Here is a 17,052-nt window from a genome sequence, read left to right as displayed (position 1 = left end):
AAAAAAATTTGCGCGGAAAATTAGAAAATTTAAGAAAACTTACAATATTAATTTTATGTAACTGTCAATTGTTTGAAATAACTATCAGCGAATGTCAGAATGCGCGCTGCAAATTCATAGTTAAGACGGGACAACGTCTATCGGGTCAACTAGTACTAAATAAAGGCTCAGAAGTTTTAATATCCGAATCCCATAATATTGTGTGCTGTCTCTTTCTATCAAATATTAAATTGTATAAGAGGAAAGAGAAGAAAATGACATAAAGAACATATAGAATCTGAATACATGATATTATAGCAATTGTGTCATTTTCATATACTACGTAAATGTCAAATATACAACATGTCTTTTACACATATCATTGTAATGAAATGTTAAAGACTGTGTATGCGTGCATAAGGAATATCATTCCTTTGATGATTCTCGGAATGGCGTATATTTATTTTTAATATTATTGAGAATTATACAGTTCGAGTAATTATTTTGTAAGGATTCGGCCTGATTTCGATGTATCGGGATAAAGCCGCTTTTTGGAAAAAAAACACTTCGACGTAATGTAGCTTTCAATTAACCGATTTTCAGAATCGCATCCGAAGTGTGAGTTCAGTTTTACATTTATATGAACTTTAAAAGAATTGTAGCTTTATAATAGTAGTGATAATAGGTAGGTAGGCAACGGCTTGGCTATTCCCGTGGCATTGCCGACGTCCATGGGCGACTGAGACAACTTCACATCAGGTGGGCCGTTAGCTCGCCTACCTTTAGACGCAATAAGAAGCCGATAATAGCTTACGTATTTTATTAGAGGTTTTAGCAGTGAAATTTGAATTGAAGTCCGTCTGTTTTAAATGATTCGCGAAAAAATAATGTAAAATTGTAAAGTCTGCCGCTAAATAGTCGAATAAAGACACATTAAACGGGCTAATTTCAGGAACTTATTGGTAATAATCCATTACTCCTGCGTGCTGTAGGCAATTTTTTTCTCCCGGGTAAATATAAAGCTCCGATTTATATATTAAATATAACACGCATCAAGCTTGATTGTAATATTTTTCGTATATAGGTATTTATTTTAATTCAATTTATTATTTAATTTAGCGAAAGAAAACAAGAACATAAAAAATAAGCTACTTTAAATTTTAAATTTCTGTATTTATTTTTTGGATAATTAAACATGTAAACAAGTTTTCGAAATACATTCGTACTACCACCTTCGAGTTCCCCTTAATTTAGAGTAGAAGCAAAAACAAGGACTTAAAATATAAGCTACATTAAATTTTGAATTTGTGTATTTATTTTTGTGGATAACTCTACAATTTAACAAGTTCTCGAAAGGCTTTTATATTAACACATTCGAGTTTCTTTAGTAAGACCCATCAAAAGGTATAGTCGAAATCAATGTCCATCGGCGCAATACAAACACGATCCCTTTAATAGTCCCTGTTTGGTCTATTTGATATCTAATTCCTTGGTAAGGAAGGCGTTTTCACTTACTCCAATATCTTTATTGTAGGAATAGGTACAAATATATAGTATTGAGAATGGTTGTAAAAGTATTCTTAAGCATGGAATTGGATTGTGATTTAGAAGTAAAAGGAGAAATAGTTTTGAAATAAATGTGCAATCAGTGCGATTACCTCGGTGGTTTATCACGGAAGCGGTACGACTGCAGCGCTGAAGTCCCAGATTCGAATACCGGGTCGTGCCAGACATAGGGTGACTGGGTTTTTCATCTCAAAAATACTCAGTTACAGATCGGAGTGAGGAGGTTGGCGGTATGATACCCCTGTGCCTCGGAAAGCATGTAAAGCCGTTGGTCCTGCGTCTTATCACTTGAACTTTGAACTGCTAAGCAATGCGTGGCACTGTCCTCCCTAAAATATTAGGCGTTACGTCTCATAATGCTTTGTACAGGGTTATATATTATTTCATCCGTGAAGACGTGTGCGTGAGCAGCATAAATGCACACGCACACTACTATGGATAGCGTCGGGGCAAATGTTTGGATTAGTCCCCTTCCGCAATACCCCGCAACACACCCGTTCATAGGGTGCCATTTAAAAAAAAATGCCTGTATTGTTCCATCCTGGGCTGACCTTAGCCATTCAAAGGAGGTTGTCTGGAGACCGTTTTTTAGGTCATTACTATTCTTGTAGGGATTCTCTCAATTATTATCGGCCTGCCCGAATTATTTTGTTGCGTGCTGCTGGTTCATTATTCCTGGCCTAGAAAATTTACTGGTTATAATGTTGCTTGGTAGCAGAAATAGACGCTATGGTGGGGTTTTTCCAGCCAAACTCTCGTATGTATACGTCATACCTACCGTATTATATGATATACTATTAAAATTGTTCTGAGCCGTTCTCAATCATTCAGTGCGAAGATGTCATAGCGTCATACTAAGGCGAATTTCAACCTTCATTATTATGTATTGACGGTCTTTAGAATAACAATTTGAAAGGAACAATATTCTACGTTTCATTGGCACTTAAAATGTGTTTCCAAGTTTGCTTTCAATGGCGATAGTTGGGTTTATTCGATTGGAATTGATTTTAGTTGAAACTGTCCGTGAACAAGTAATTCTTATTTTACACTCTACTGATCTATCTATTTGACTTTCATGTATTAATTTGTTACCAACGCTTTGAGCGTTATATTAAAATGACCAGTTTCAATTTTAAAACTGTTTTTTTTTTTATTGTTTTGGCACAAATACTGGTTTCTTACTGTTTAATTAATTATTCCATAACAAAATATGGGATATAAACGGTTATATCTTTTGATTTCCTAAACTTACAAGTTTGATTTTATCACAGCTGAAAGATACCATAGTCCCAAGTATTTGATATAAACAAATTTATATTGTTTCGCGTTCCTGTGAAAAAATGTCTTGACTTACAGACAAAAAGTGATCTCATACTCTTCCTTATGTGGTACGGAAGCCTACAAATGTATTCATGTTCTTCTTCAACCTTTGGAAATCGACTGCTGACCATAACTCAGCGCAGTAGCAAGATAAAATGACCGTTAGCAGAGCACATAGCACGTAAAGCAGTCAACAGACGGTGCAAAAAAAATTAAAAATAAATACTTACTAATTCATAATTGGTTTCGTATAATCAATTTGTGAAGAAAAAAAAAAAGACGTTTGATACTTTTGTCTGCAGATAATCGGCCGCCATCTAAGAGAGCAGAGAGCTAGGAACAAGAATACTGCGGTGTCTCTTCTAGACTGTTCTCTGCGAGGAGTGTCCATGCTCTCTGCTGGCTCGGTGCAGGAGTTGGCTGGAGTAGCGCTCCACGGGCTGGTTGTGTCGTCAGGCGACATTAGGCGGGTGCAGCAGGGCGCGTTCAATAGTCTATCGGCGACTTTGATGGCTTTGGGTGAGTATATATTTTTAATTTAACGGATACCAGAAAATTTATATTTCGAATCAATGTAACTTTTACACAATAATAACCTGTTTTATGGTTAATTTATAAGGTACTTCTTGTTATATATGTGGCCAGTAACGCTATTTTTTCATTGGTAATTAAAGTCTAGTGCCTTAAAAGAAACAGTGCAAAATTGTTACTACAGTATCGGTATAAGCTACTATCAGTCAAGAATTAGAATTTTATTAAGGCCTAATTTTGCTATTGTTGGATAAAAGGTATCCATCAAATAAAATATAACCCGAGAGAATAAAAGTCAGACACATAAACAATATTATTATTGCAATTTTCAATTTTATTTTGTTCATGTTTTATTTTATACGAGCAATAACTATTGTCGACTGAAAACAGATGTGAGATCTTTACATATAATAGAATTGTAACAGGCCGTCTGTACATTACAGATATTGAAGAAAAATAATATGAGGGGTCTCTGCTAAAGCAATAGAAGCCAAAAAAACAGTTTTTAGGTATTATTATTTTTGTCGAATTTCCTTCGAATGTCAGATATTTGATGACATTCTTAGGAAAGGCCAGGTCAAAAGTACCCGGAACCGGCAAGGAATGGATAAAACGATTGATGAAGGTAGACGAGCGCGCCAAGTATGCCAGAATCGTGCAAAGTGGCAATCCATAGTCTCTGCCTATCCTATGTGATAGAGGCGTGATACTATGTATGTGTATATGTTTGTGTGTGCTTTACACAAAAACTTCTGCATGAAATTTGATGTAGTTTTCACCAATGTATTACTAGAACTCTAACTTTAAAAAAAATCACAGTTTTATCCCGGGAAAATATAAATTTGGACTTATATCCCAAAATAACTTTGAACAAAACCTCGTAGTAAGTAAAGATTCGTGGGAAACAAATAACTTTTTTTATTTAATACTATACGGTAATTATTCTCTTTAAGTCCACGGCCATTATAATTACGTAAAGCATTATGATTTCCCAAAGGCCCGGACTTCATAACAAAGCGGGTTTGTGGCTAGAGTACTGCTGTTACCTCACTCCTTGCTTCTATTAATTCACTGCAAATTTATCAACATGGCTGTGTTCTAATTAAACAGATGACAAGATATTCCCTTACAAAAGCTATGTTTATGTTTGGTTTGGAATCAGCTTGGCAGTGTTAATACAATGCTACATAATATGTTAAGTAAAATTGCACTGTCGCGTTTATATTTTCTTATTTATTCCTCATAAAAGAGGTTACAATCGAATATGAGGTCTAACATAATTATAACCCCAAAATTAAGAATAATAATTAAGAAAAATAATATAGTACTCTTTATTTTTTTACGTTTGCAAAAAAAGAATTGTCAAGCGATTGTTTTTTTTTTAAATATTGTCTATCAGCAGAACTCGTTGGCAAATCAAAAATAACACATTTATTTTTCTATTTTTGTCCCGTCTTTATCTTGCCAATCAGTGCTAACCAAAAAAGACAATTAATATTGATTATCTGTCAATATTAATTGTCTTTTTTATTAAGCATTAAACGAACAGGTCACTTGTTATTAATTTTTATATACCGCTCACTTCCGATTAAAAATACACCGATGCTTTGCAAGCCTAAAAAAATAAATTAGCCATAGACACTAATATTAATATTCTCAATTTAAGATAATTATACATTATATTATGTACTTATATATAATTATTTGTGAAATGAGAATCGAATATGTTGATGCCAATTCACGGTCCAGTGCCCAGTTATAAAATTAAAGCGATATCATTTCTGAAATAACTAAAAAGCGTGTTGCATTAACGTCATATTTGAGTAGACTTAAGAGCTGGCGGAATAGGGTAGTTGACGACCTTTTTTAAATACCTTTATCAAAAAAGTATTTCTTTCAAAATCTATCGAAAAAAAAATTCAAAATCCACGCAATAATATATAAGTTATAAAACTTTGAATGTTGGTGGAAAGGGAAGCTGTCAAATTACAGTAATAGTGAAATGTGACGTCACCCAATGCCACCGGCCATAACGCATAACGCTGCATGAGTGAGAATAGGACAGCGTGATAACCCTACTTTTGCTCACAACAATATTTCAAATATGAATAACTGCTTTATTTTTCAACCAATTTTGATGCTGATTTCACAGAAGAATTTATTTGTAAAATTATGAGGGGCATACACTCATATACATACAACAAGAGAAACACTCAGGGAACACTTAACTTCGCACACAACACACGGTCCGCTCGGAAGGGAAAACGGACGCCGACTAACACCGAGTGGCGCGTACGACCAACACCGTCGCCGCGCGGGACACACACACGTGTACGAGCGGGACGGCACTACGCGTCACTCGGCAAAACGCGCGGGAAGACGGCCGCGAGTTGTCCGGTCTGGCAACATCGCCATCCGGTTTACTATATGCTCCCCCTCTAGTTCAGGAGAACGTCCTCGTTCCTGGACTAGGCCCTTTGCTTTAGAAGCGGGGCGTCCACGCTTCTTTTTGGGAAGAACGGGATTAGGAAGGGATGAGCGGTCGTCTTTACTCCTATAGATAAAAAGATCCTGGTTATGGTACTTACCGAGGATTTCATTGGGCTGGTCCACACGAGACAACGTATAAGTTGTCGGACTATCCCTATTCAAAATTTGATATGGTCCATCACGCCTTGGCGCAGAATTTAGCTGTCACGTTCTTCGGCGCGTTGCTAAGCACATGGGATTTAAGGAGTACCAAATCACCTACTTGAAAAGATTCTGCAGGGCGGCGAGATTGATCAGCATACTTTTTCGTCTTATCCTGTTGTATTTCAACACGTTCACGGATAGCCGAAAGGGAGTTAACGAATTTCCTAAGATAAGGAGTTATTTGTGGGACAAAATTTCCTTTGTCCAGGATGGCCCGAATGTCATGTGTAACTTCTGTGGGAGATCTCATTTCTCTGGCAATGGTCAAGTATGCTGGTGACTTACCTGTAGTTCTACATTTGGAACTATTCAGGGCGAAGCGGACTAGTGGCAGCTTCTTCGGCCAAGATGTGTGATCTTCTTCCACCAAATATGCTAACATTGCCTTAAGATCTCGGTTTTTGCGTTCTGCGGGGTTCGACTGGGGGTGGTAAAGAGGAACAAAGTTTTGCTTTACACCCAGAACGGACATACATTGTTGCATGACTGCAGAGACAAATTGCACACCATTATCAGATATAATTCGACGAGGCAAACCAAACCGTAAGAAGTACTCTTCTATTAGGACACGGGCACACGCCTCTGCTGTGGCATCTTGAAGAGAGAATAATTCTACCCAGCGTGTGGCTGTGTCTTCAATAAGAAGAACCCAACGCTCCCCTTGGCTTCCTTCTGGTAAAGGGCCAAAAAGGTCTATAGCGAGCACTTCATTCCTTTGATTCATCACCGGAGTTTGTAAAAAGGCCAGGTGGCTTGGCATTTGATGCCTTATAGCGTTGGCAGTGAATGCAGGCTGTTACATAATCAGCTATTATTCTTCGCATTCCTGTAAAATAATATAATTGCGCTACCTTTTGGTACGTTCGATCGATTCCAGGGTGGCCTGCTAACGGAGAGTCGTGCAGTTCCTTAAGTATATTAATTACTTGATCCGCTGGAATGACGAGTTGGGGACACTCGCTTTCTGAATCCGGGTTATACCTATATAAAACACCTTGATCCATGAGGTATCCGCGTTCACACCATGTCTGTGAAGCGACTTCGTCAGTACCTTCAAGTTCTTTAAAATTTTCATCAGCTCGGGATCGGCCAGTTGCTCTTGTCTTATTCGGCTTGGCGACTTAGTCGGTAGGTCACATATAGTGGAACAAATACCACACTCGTTGCGAGTCTCACTCGAACAGATTGGTCTGCTGAGAGTGTCTGCAACAACATTGGCTTTTCGGTGTATATTCAAACTTGATATCAAAGGACTGGAGTTTTAACGCCCAACGGATCAACCTACCTGTTGGCGATTTTAAAGATAATAGCCAGCGAAGTGGTTGATGATCACTTCCGATGATTACTGGCTGACCGTCGAGATATGCCCGAAAACGCTCGACTGCCCAGACAACGGCGAGCGCTTCCCGTTCTGTAGTCGAGTAGTTGCGCTCAGCATTGTTTAAGAGTCGACTGGCATATTCAATCGGCCTTTCCTGCTTACCTTCTCCTGTAGCAATACTGCGCCTAAGGCGAAGTTACTTGCGTCTATCCGCAGAATAAAAGGGCTGTTGAAGTCAGGTTGAACCAGTATCGGTGCTGAAGTGAGCAATCGTTTTAGCTCACTGAAAGCTTGGGATTGCTCCAAACCCCATGTCCATACTTGATTTTTTCTTGTCAAGCGTGTTAAAGGCTCGGACACTTTAGAAAAATTTGGGATAAATTTTCGAAACCATGAGCAAGTTTGCAAAAAGGTTCGTAAATGTTTTAGATTAGAAGGTTCTTTCATGTCTAAAACTGCACTCACCTTTTGTGGATCAGTGGAAATACCATTTTGGGTTATGATGTGGCCAAGGTATTTCACCCTCTCTCTCGCAAAACACACTTACCGCGATTCACTTGAAGATTAAATTCTTCAAGACGTGCCAACACCAGTTCTAGGTCCTCTAGGTGCTTCTGGAATCCTTCAGAGATTACTAAAATATCGTCTAAGTACGCTAGAATTGTTACATCTTTCAGGGCTGCACAAGAACGAAGTCGGTCAATCAGTCGTTGAAAGGTTGCCGGCGCGTTTTAAGACCGAACGGCATCTTCTTGAATCGGTAGGTGCCGAGAGGAGATATGAAGGCAGTTTTGTCTTTGTCAGACTCCTTAATACTTACTTGCCAGTAAGAAGACTGAAGGTCTAATGTACTCATATAGCAATTCCTTTTCGTTGACTGTAAGAGCTCATCGATGCGTGGCATCGGGTAAGTGTCAGACTTGGTGACTGCGTTAAGGCGTCTGTAATCTACACAGAATCGAATTGTACCATTCGACTTCGGCACCATCAATGCCGGTGCACACCAAGCTGATTCACATGCTTCGATGACGTCATCATCTAGCATTTTATTTATTTCCTGCTGCATCAACTCCTTCTTCGCTGGTGTAAGCCGGTACGGCGGCACTGCTATAGGTGGATGATTACCTGTATCGATGCGGTGCTCTGCGTACGGGTTGGACCTCCCCTGCTTTGAAGACATTCTCGTGACTGACGAGGACTTCAGCGAGCGCTCTACGCTCAGCTGGATGAAGTTGGGATCCTTCATCATCACGAAGAACATTCGCAGTAGAACAGCTTATATGTTTTGCAGTAGGTTCAAAAAGTAGTTTATGTTTAATAGTATTATTATTACTAAAATACCAAATTTCTTTATTAAAATCAATAACAACTCCTGCAGCTGTAATAAAATCAATTCCTAGGAGTGTTTCATTATTATTGGAATCGGGAAAAATCAGGAATGGTATCTTAATGATTTTATGGTCTAAACTCACCGCTAAAGTAGTAGTAAGAACTTCCATGTCCCGCACACAGCCATCAGCAAGCTTGATCTTACGCGTTGAGGGAACAAGGGGTTGACCTTTTCGTAGAAGGAGAACATACAGCGTGTGACCAGCAATGCAATGTTTCGCGGCGGTGTCTATTAAAGCTGTACCAGTAACACCCAAAATATTAATTTTGAAAATAGGACGAACTTCACGACATGCAACTGGCCTCTCACTACCGTCTTCCAACGTTACAATGTCCCCACTACATATACAATCATTACAATAACCATAATTCTTAAATCTATTAACATTTTTTTTAATCTTAGACAAATTCCGAAAATTATTTATTTTTGAGTTACGTACATATTCATTAGGATCCATACAATTACAAAAATTATTTATTTTTGAGTTACGTACATATTCATTAGGATCCATACAATTACGAAAATTATAAATTTTTGAGTTACGTACATATTCACTCGGATCCATACAATTTACATACTTTGAATTATAGTTTACACCTTGAAGTGATTTTTGTGAGACCCTAGCTGTCGTACTACAATTATTATAAGTACAATGAAAAATATTATTATGACTAGCTCTTAAACTATAATTATCATTATTATTATTAGCAATATGCTTAGACATTCTGTTAGTTGCAATAGCGTTTAAATGTTTATTTGACTGACCACCACCGATTGAACACTTTAGCGAACGTACGTTATTATTCGAATGCGAAAATTCGACACTATAAAAGCTTTCTTTATTTATTTCACTATTATCACACACTTGCGCGGGAATGTTAGTTAAGCTGGACTCACCTCGATTTGCCAACTTACGACATTGGTCTCTCGTATGGTTGTACCGCCGACAGTATGTACACTGCGGACGATACATCTTCGCAGCACTGGATGTACTAGCTGGTGATGTGATGACTGGTGTCGTCGATGTCGCGTCGGCCTGCGTGGCTCGGTGCGTCGCAGCGACGGCGGCACTCGGCGGGGCGATCGGGGAGCGCGTAGCAACACGTGTCGGCGGCGCGGGAGCGCGGCCGGCACGTACTTGTGTGATTGTGTTACGGGGGCCTGGCGATGGGGCGTGTGTGGCGTGATCAGAACCACGCTTTTCTTTATTGGAGTCTTCCACGCTTCTCGCCAGTTTTAGGAGCTCGTTGAATGACGAGAATTCTTCTCTGCGGAGCCGTTTTTTAATTTTAGGATTCAAAAGGCCGTATGTTATATCTAGTTCGGCATTTTCCGACAAGTCTCCTTTTGGCAATTTTGAAAATAATAATCGTATTTTAGCCACAAACAGATCGGTATTTTCGTCGCGATGCGGATTTTTAAAAATATCGACGTATATTCTATGTGGCGGGCGGCGGTCTCCGAAGGCGCTGATTAAGTTGTCTTTCGCCTCGGTCCAACTGTTAATTTGGCTCTTGATTCCTTGCCACCAGATTGCGGCGTCCTTACTGAGCAGCATCGACATGCCTTTGATCGTATTAGCGTCCGACACCTTACAGCAGTCGATGTAGCTTTCGATGCTATCTATGAACGTGGTCACTGACTCCGTTGGTGATCCGCTAAACGTGGCCTTACAGCGAGCCAAGGTCGCGTCGTTAGATGTGGATGTTGAACTTCGCATTACGGTCTCCATTATATCGCGAAGGGCTTCGTTTTGTGACCTTTGTAATGCCGACAAAATGGCTGTCACACTATCTTGGCTAAAAGGTCCCCTCTGGGGTTGATGTGGCTGCTGCGCCGCGATATCGGGCACGCGGCGGGAGCGCTGCGGTGTCGGGTCATCGCCGGTACCAGAGGCGATGGGACTACCACAGTCGGAGTTGTGTGTCGAGGGAGGCGCGGTCGGGGCGGCAGCGGTAAACGTGGCCGGAATGGCGACGAACTCGTCCCGACGCTGGCGACTTCGACTTCGTGTATCCATTTTATCGTTGGAGCGCCAAATATGAGGGGCATACACTCATATACATACAACAAGAGAAACACTCAGGGAACACTTAACTTCGCACACAACACACGGTCCGCTCGGAAGGGAAAACGGACGCCGACTAACACCGAGTGGCGCGTACGACCAACACCGTCGCCGCGCGGGACACACACGTGTACGAGCGGGACGGCACTACGCGTCACTCGGCAAAACGCGCGGGAAGACGGCCGCGAGTTGTCCGGTCTGGCAACATCGCCATCCGGTTTACTATAAAATTATTTTCTGTTATATATAAAATAATAAACTAAAACAAACATAGGAAACTACCCTATTCATAAATAGTGACATTTCGCCTTTAATTTTATTTGAAAATATCGTCGTTTAGATTTATTGTCTCAAGTTTGTATGTCTGCCACAGGTCTGCCGAATAATCAATTGCCGTCAGTCCCGACTGAGGCTTTGACACGCCTCTGGAACCTCGACCGGCTCGATCTATCCAACAACAAGATACATACTCTAGACCCCAATTCTTTTAAGGTAAGATTGACTTTTTAAATTATAAAATATGAATATTTCGGTGGCATAGTTGATCTGCATGGTACGGCAGCGTTCTGATGTTCTGAGTTCGAATCTCAGGTCGCGCAGTTATATTTGGGCTTTCTGCTTAGTATCAGTCGGAGTCTGGAATTTGTGCCTGACATGGCGACAGGCTCGCCCCCTATCACATCATGCGACGGAACATACTTGGCGAAAAGTGGGTGCCCTGGTCGCGACTCTGCGTACGCCTTTGGGGATAAATGCGTGATGTGTGTTTTGTTTTTTCTTAAAATTTGAAGATATGTTGTCAACAATAAATATTTAAAAGTGTCCTTTAGAGAACTGTCAGAAGGTCTAAATTACTTCAATAAGGCCTCGTTTAGTCTCTGACAACTCTAGATACTACTAGAATCCAAATTGCATATATTATAACAAACTAAGGAAGATTTTGCTGCAAAACTATTTGAAACGTTTTATTTTTCTTTGGGCTTTTGTTTCCGATCTCTGTTAGTGTAGTTAAAAAGGTTTTCCCTTCACTTAATTCTTCTTTAAACCCCCACATTAAGCCTCTGTTGAAAAAGAGGAAGGATTAGTGTAAAACTGGACGTATAGCGTTTGTTTCTAGTCTTGAAACTACTGGAAATAACTATTCATTATTTTAAGTGATAATAAAGTTGCTTGTAGTCTCTACGATAGCACAAACTAAAATAAATTCACATCACGGCTTTATCTCCGAAGGGTTAGGCGGTGATAAAACTAGGGCACTCAGTTTTCGCCTGTGTTCCCTCTCATGCTATAGAGGGCGAGCCACTGGCCATATCGGAGACAAATCCCAAACACTGGGTTGATACTGAGAAGAAAAACCCAAATATTACTTTGCCCGGGATTTGAATTCAAGACGTCATAGTGCTGTCGTACTGCGCCCGCAATACAACTCCACCACCGAAGTAGTCATGAGACAACAGAATATAGTAATGTTTGTAAATATCGAGCGTATATATTATACTATAGATCAGAAAATCAACTAGACTATAAAATGTTCAGTAATAATCAACTCGTCTTAATAAGGAATAGAGGTTAAGGGCTTTTCTACAATTTCACACATACAAAACGCATCAATACCATTTTATTACAATTGAATGACGAGGGACGCTGCTCGCTTGCGGCGGGTAAGCGATACGATCGCCCATAAATAATAGCAACACCATACAGTACTTTCAATTACAAAGTACTGCAGCACTCCACTGCGTGCGTCATCCTAAGAAAAGTCTCATAATGCCCAGAAATTACGTTGGCTATAATGCCATTCAAACTCAGACAACAATGTACCCTGCTGCTTTGACGACGAAACAGACTTTGCTCTGGCACCCACTCAGTCGGCCACTCTCATACGACCTACCAGCGTACTAGTAGCGAAGGGTGAAATTATTCAAAAGGTAAGCCGAGGCCGATAAAGAAATTGCCTTAGTTAACATATCGCGTCCAATTTAACAGAAAAAAAAGGTAAGCCGATAGGGATCCGGTTGTATTGACGCTTCGCCACTGCAGTATACTGGTTTCTGTAATCTTAAAAGTGTAGGTATGTCAACGTTTCCTTAATAAACTTCAAACCCAATTCCAAATTAATTGATTGATAAATCTAAATTTTCCTTGCAGGGCATACGAAACTTGACATATCTGGATATAAGCGACAACCAGCTGACAGACATATCAGAAGAAGCATTCAAGCCATTAGTGAAATTAGCTGTTCTACGTCTGCGGGGCAATTTGCTCAAAGTGCCTGCTTTGGTTTCGCTTAAGGTAAGCCTTACAAGGGACTTAATTAACCTCACAATTATTGTAGCGTTTACATCTAGGAATATTGAATGAGGTAATATATTTTTGCAATAAAAGTACGCGTCATTCGGAGACTGTATTGAGAACTGTTAAAAGTGTAAATTTTTGAGTTAAATAGTTTTCAATGTAAAATTGTCGCGTCTATCTTATGGAGTAATGATTGTCTAGTGACGTTTATATTGTGGCACGTCTTTTGGCTTTTATTTTAGCTGTTATTTTATCTTCTTTAACTGCCTCGATGGCGTAGTTGTAATTGTACACGGTACGAGTACCGCGCTGGGTTCCTGGGTTCGAATCCCGGGTCGGCTCAAAATAATTGTGACTGGGTTTTTTCACGTAAAGCGGTTAGTCCTGCGCCTGATCTCTCTCCGGTCATGTCGAATTACCGTCTCACCGGACTATGAGAGTGAAGGAACAGAGAGTGCACCTGTATATTGCGCACACACTTGTGCATTATAATAATATATCCTGCGTACTTGGCTGATCTCCGTTGACATTGCTCACTATGGCCGGAAATTTGGCTAGGAAGATTAATTTACTTTAACTTTAAAACCATAGGTAATTTAAAATTGACAATAGGTTAATTACCTTTTAAACAATAATCGACTAATCAACTGTAACAATCTAAAACGTACAAATGGAGTTTCATAATTGGATATAATAATGAAAATATAACTCGTGTTATAAGCCCCTAGGTATTTTAGTTGAGCCTCACTATTAGCCCGAAGCTGATTGGGTTTGTTAATGAAAAGATATTCAAGGCAAGGGATAACTTTAATTACTACGCGTCAATTATATGAAGATGGTGTGCGATGTAACGTCCAATTTGGGAATTGTTATGGCTTGTAATTTACTTTATTATTACTAGTTGTAAAAAAATTTAGACGTTTTCTCACTGGCTGATTTTCGATATCTTACCATTTATCCTACTAATTAATAAATGCGAAAGTTTGTGAGGATGGCTGTATGTATGTTTGTTCCTCTTTCACGAAAAAACTACGAAACGGATTTGAATGAAACTTTACAGTAATAATGGTTATACATCAAAAAAACACATAGGCTATAATTTATAATTATTTTGTGTAATTTTGGTTCATAATATAACGATATATATCAGGTAAGTCAGAAAAAAAATTATCCAGGAAAACTCAGTTACGCGGGCAAAGCCGCGAGCAAAAGGTATATATAAAAGTGAATCTCTATTTCCTTCGGTCATTGGAAAACTTTTTAACGCAAGCGAAACAGTGAACATAACCTAGTTTGATATAAAAAAAAAATGTGATTATGACCTATTTTTATTCCACAGGAGGCTCATATGCTACGAGACCTGGATTTATCCAGCAATGCTTTGGAAGGTCCGTTGGGTCCTACCACCGTTCCAACGCTGGTTCATCTGTCGACCCTTCAGCTATCAGACAACACTTTCGCCAGCATACGACGAGGAGCGCTAGCTGGTATGGATTCTGTTAAAAATATGGCAACTTAATAATATAATAATATCAGCTCTGTATTATAAACTGTTCCACTGCTGGGCATGGGCTTCTTCTACTATTGAGAGGCATGAGGACTTACCACGCTGGCCTAGTGCGGATTGGTAGACCTCACACACCCTCAAAATTTTGATAGAGAATTTCTCAGGTATGCAGGTTTTCTCATAATGTTTACCATCACCGTTAAAGGAAGCGTTAATTTACAAAGAATACACATATAATTTTTAGAAAAGTCAGGGATGTGTGTCCTGGGGATTTGAATCTGCGGATATTCGTCTCGGCAATCCGTTCCACATCCAACTAGGATATCGCCGCTTATGGCTATGGCAACTTAGTTACTACAATGAATAGTTGCTGCCATGGTGTTTTTGGTTCTCAGTAGCTCATGCTAAAGTTTTATGTTTAAAAGCACACACATTTCAGGTCTGACGAACTTGACTAATCTGAATCTACACAACAATCAGATCGACGTACTAGAAGACTATGCTTTCAAACACCTAGCCAACTTGACGAGCCTGGATTTGTCTCATAATGAAATTGTTGCGGTGTCTGGTAAGTATTATGTATATATCTCCCGTTTATTCCTGTAGGGGAAGGCAGAGAAACGAGTATAGTGTGTATAGTTGACTAGTCAATTGCCGAAGTAATCTTACAATTTCTTGTTGATGTTGGTAGTGTATTTGAAAGGTAGTAGTTTTGAGTTCAATCTCACAGAAAGGTAGTCGTAATAAATGGCGAAAAAAGTATCATAGACGTTTATTCCGGCAAGGAATTTCACAAGGCGGATGCACAACCAAAATATATATTGCATCCTCATAAAAGTCTTAATTTAAATACAGTCACAAATGTTTGTAGGCGTAGGTAGGTGTTCAATGATTACATCCATGTTTCGCCAATGGTATTTCCGTTACTGCCATGAAAGATACAAACTATCTTGTAAGGCTTACTCATCAATATGTTAGTAATATAAAATGTCATATTACTTATTTGGAGGTTAGAATTTTTATAATATAGCATGGCCTTGAAACAGAGGTCGGAATGTAAATATCAATTAATGATTCATAAATATACATGAAATAAAAAATTATTAGGATTACAAAGTACTGAAGGTTTAGGTTCCATAGGTAAGCAGAAAAAATATGTTTTAAAGATATATATTTACTCACAGTTAATGAAAGCCTTTAATGGGGAAAGCAGCCTAAATATATTCTAATAAACTATTTAGTTTAAATTTCTTTAATAAAAAAATGAATGTATGCATAATCTGGTTGATGAAAAGTTCCTCATTAATATGCACCCATTCCAAGAAAGAGGACCAGAGACAGAACTAAAACCAAAACTAAATCCAACATCATTAACCAAATCCCAAATTTCAGGAGCATCACTAGCCCAATTGACGAACCTCATCCACCTGGATCTGTCTCACAACTTCCTCCGTTCCCTATCAGCTGAGCCTCTGAAGTCGTTGCGCAGTCTGACAGAGCTGTTCCTCCACGATAATGATGTGTCGATGATAGATGATGGGGCCCTGGCGCAGCACAAGGACCTTGGACGATTCACTATTGAAGGTAATGGCGATGCGATGATACGCGTTTTGTGGGGATTTATGGGTGGTAAGAACGGTGAATATTTGTTCAAACATTTTTTCTCTCCTTGTTGTGTAAGTTCTAATTTCAAAATTCTTTTCATTTACCACTTCATTTTCAGAACCTAATTTTGTTTATGCTTGAGGCGGAAATTATTTTACTCAGCTTTTATGATCAGTTGTCTTCCTAGTAAAACAAAGGTTCAATGTAATAGTATTCAACATATTAATAAAACCGGGAAATTCAAATAGATATAGTCTGTTATCATAGTATTTAATTTTAAGCAATTATATTTATACTTTATTTATTAATAGAAGATTTATTACAATGTAAGTGTTAGTTGTGGTTGTCGTTATTCGAATAATATAGGAATGGTAAAGTAAATTTGATAAAATTAAATTAATTAATTTATTTATTTTATAATGTCAATGTGACTTTCCTTAAGTTACGTGAGTATTCTATGTGAATAATCGCTTGCTTTACTGGTTAAGGAAAATACCACGATGAAACCTGCATACATGCAAATTTCTGAATAAGAATTTTAAGAGTATGTGAATACCAATCCGCACTAGTCCAGCGTGGTGGACTAAGGAGTAAATCCTTTCAGTAATAGAAGAACCACGTATATAGCACGAGAGATAGTATGAAATAGGGCGGATATTATATTTGATTAAATTGAAACTTTTTCAAAGCAATTAGATATAGACAAGGAAACAAATAGTTTTGACATTCTTCTATGAAAAATTACTATACTAGTCCTAATATTTATTGATCATCCG

At 38.8% G+C, this 17,052-nt stretch overlaps 1 protein-coding gene across 2 annotated transcripts in view; it reads left to right on the top strand.

Annotated features, from left to right (window-relative positions):
• LOC115449367 overlaps positions 1 to 17,052 on the top strand; it is a 124,484-nt gene that overhangs the window by 77,600 nt on the left and 29,832 nt on the right. For both annotated transcript variants that reach the window (XM_037443821.1, XM_030177168.2), the window contains 6 exons: positions 3,168 to 3,384; positions 11,243 to 11,361; positions 13,018 to 13,161; positions 14,504 to 14,651; positions 15,111 to 15,239; positions 16,064 to 16,255. In XM_037443821.1, the coding sequence (XP_037299718.1) occupies positions 3,168 to 3,384; positions 11,243 to 11,361; positions 13,018 to 13,161; positions 14,504 to 14,651; positions 15,111 to 15,239; positions 16,064 to 16,255 (949 nt within the window). The remainder of the gene's footprint in view (positions 1 to 3,167; positions 3,385 to 11,242; positions 11,362 to 13,017; positions 13,162 to 14,503; positions 14,652 to 15,110; positions 15,240 to 16,063; positions 16,256 to 17,052) is intronic.

Source organism: Manduca sexta, chromosome 5, assembly GCF_014839805.1.
Source record: "Manduca sexta isolate Smith_Timp_Sample1 chromosome 5, JHU_Msex_v1.0, whole genome shotgun sequence".
In the NCBI taxonomy this organism is placed as follows: domain Eukaryota; kingdom Metazoa; phylum Arthropoda; class Insecta; order Lepidoptera; family Sphingidae; genus Manduca; species Manduca sexta.
This window is presented reverse-complemented; position numbering and strand designations above follow the sequence as displayed.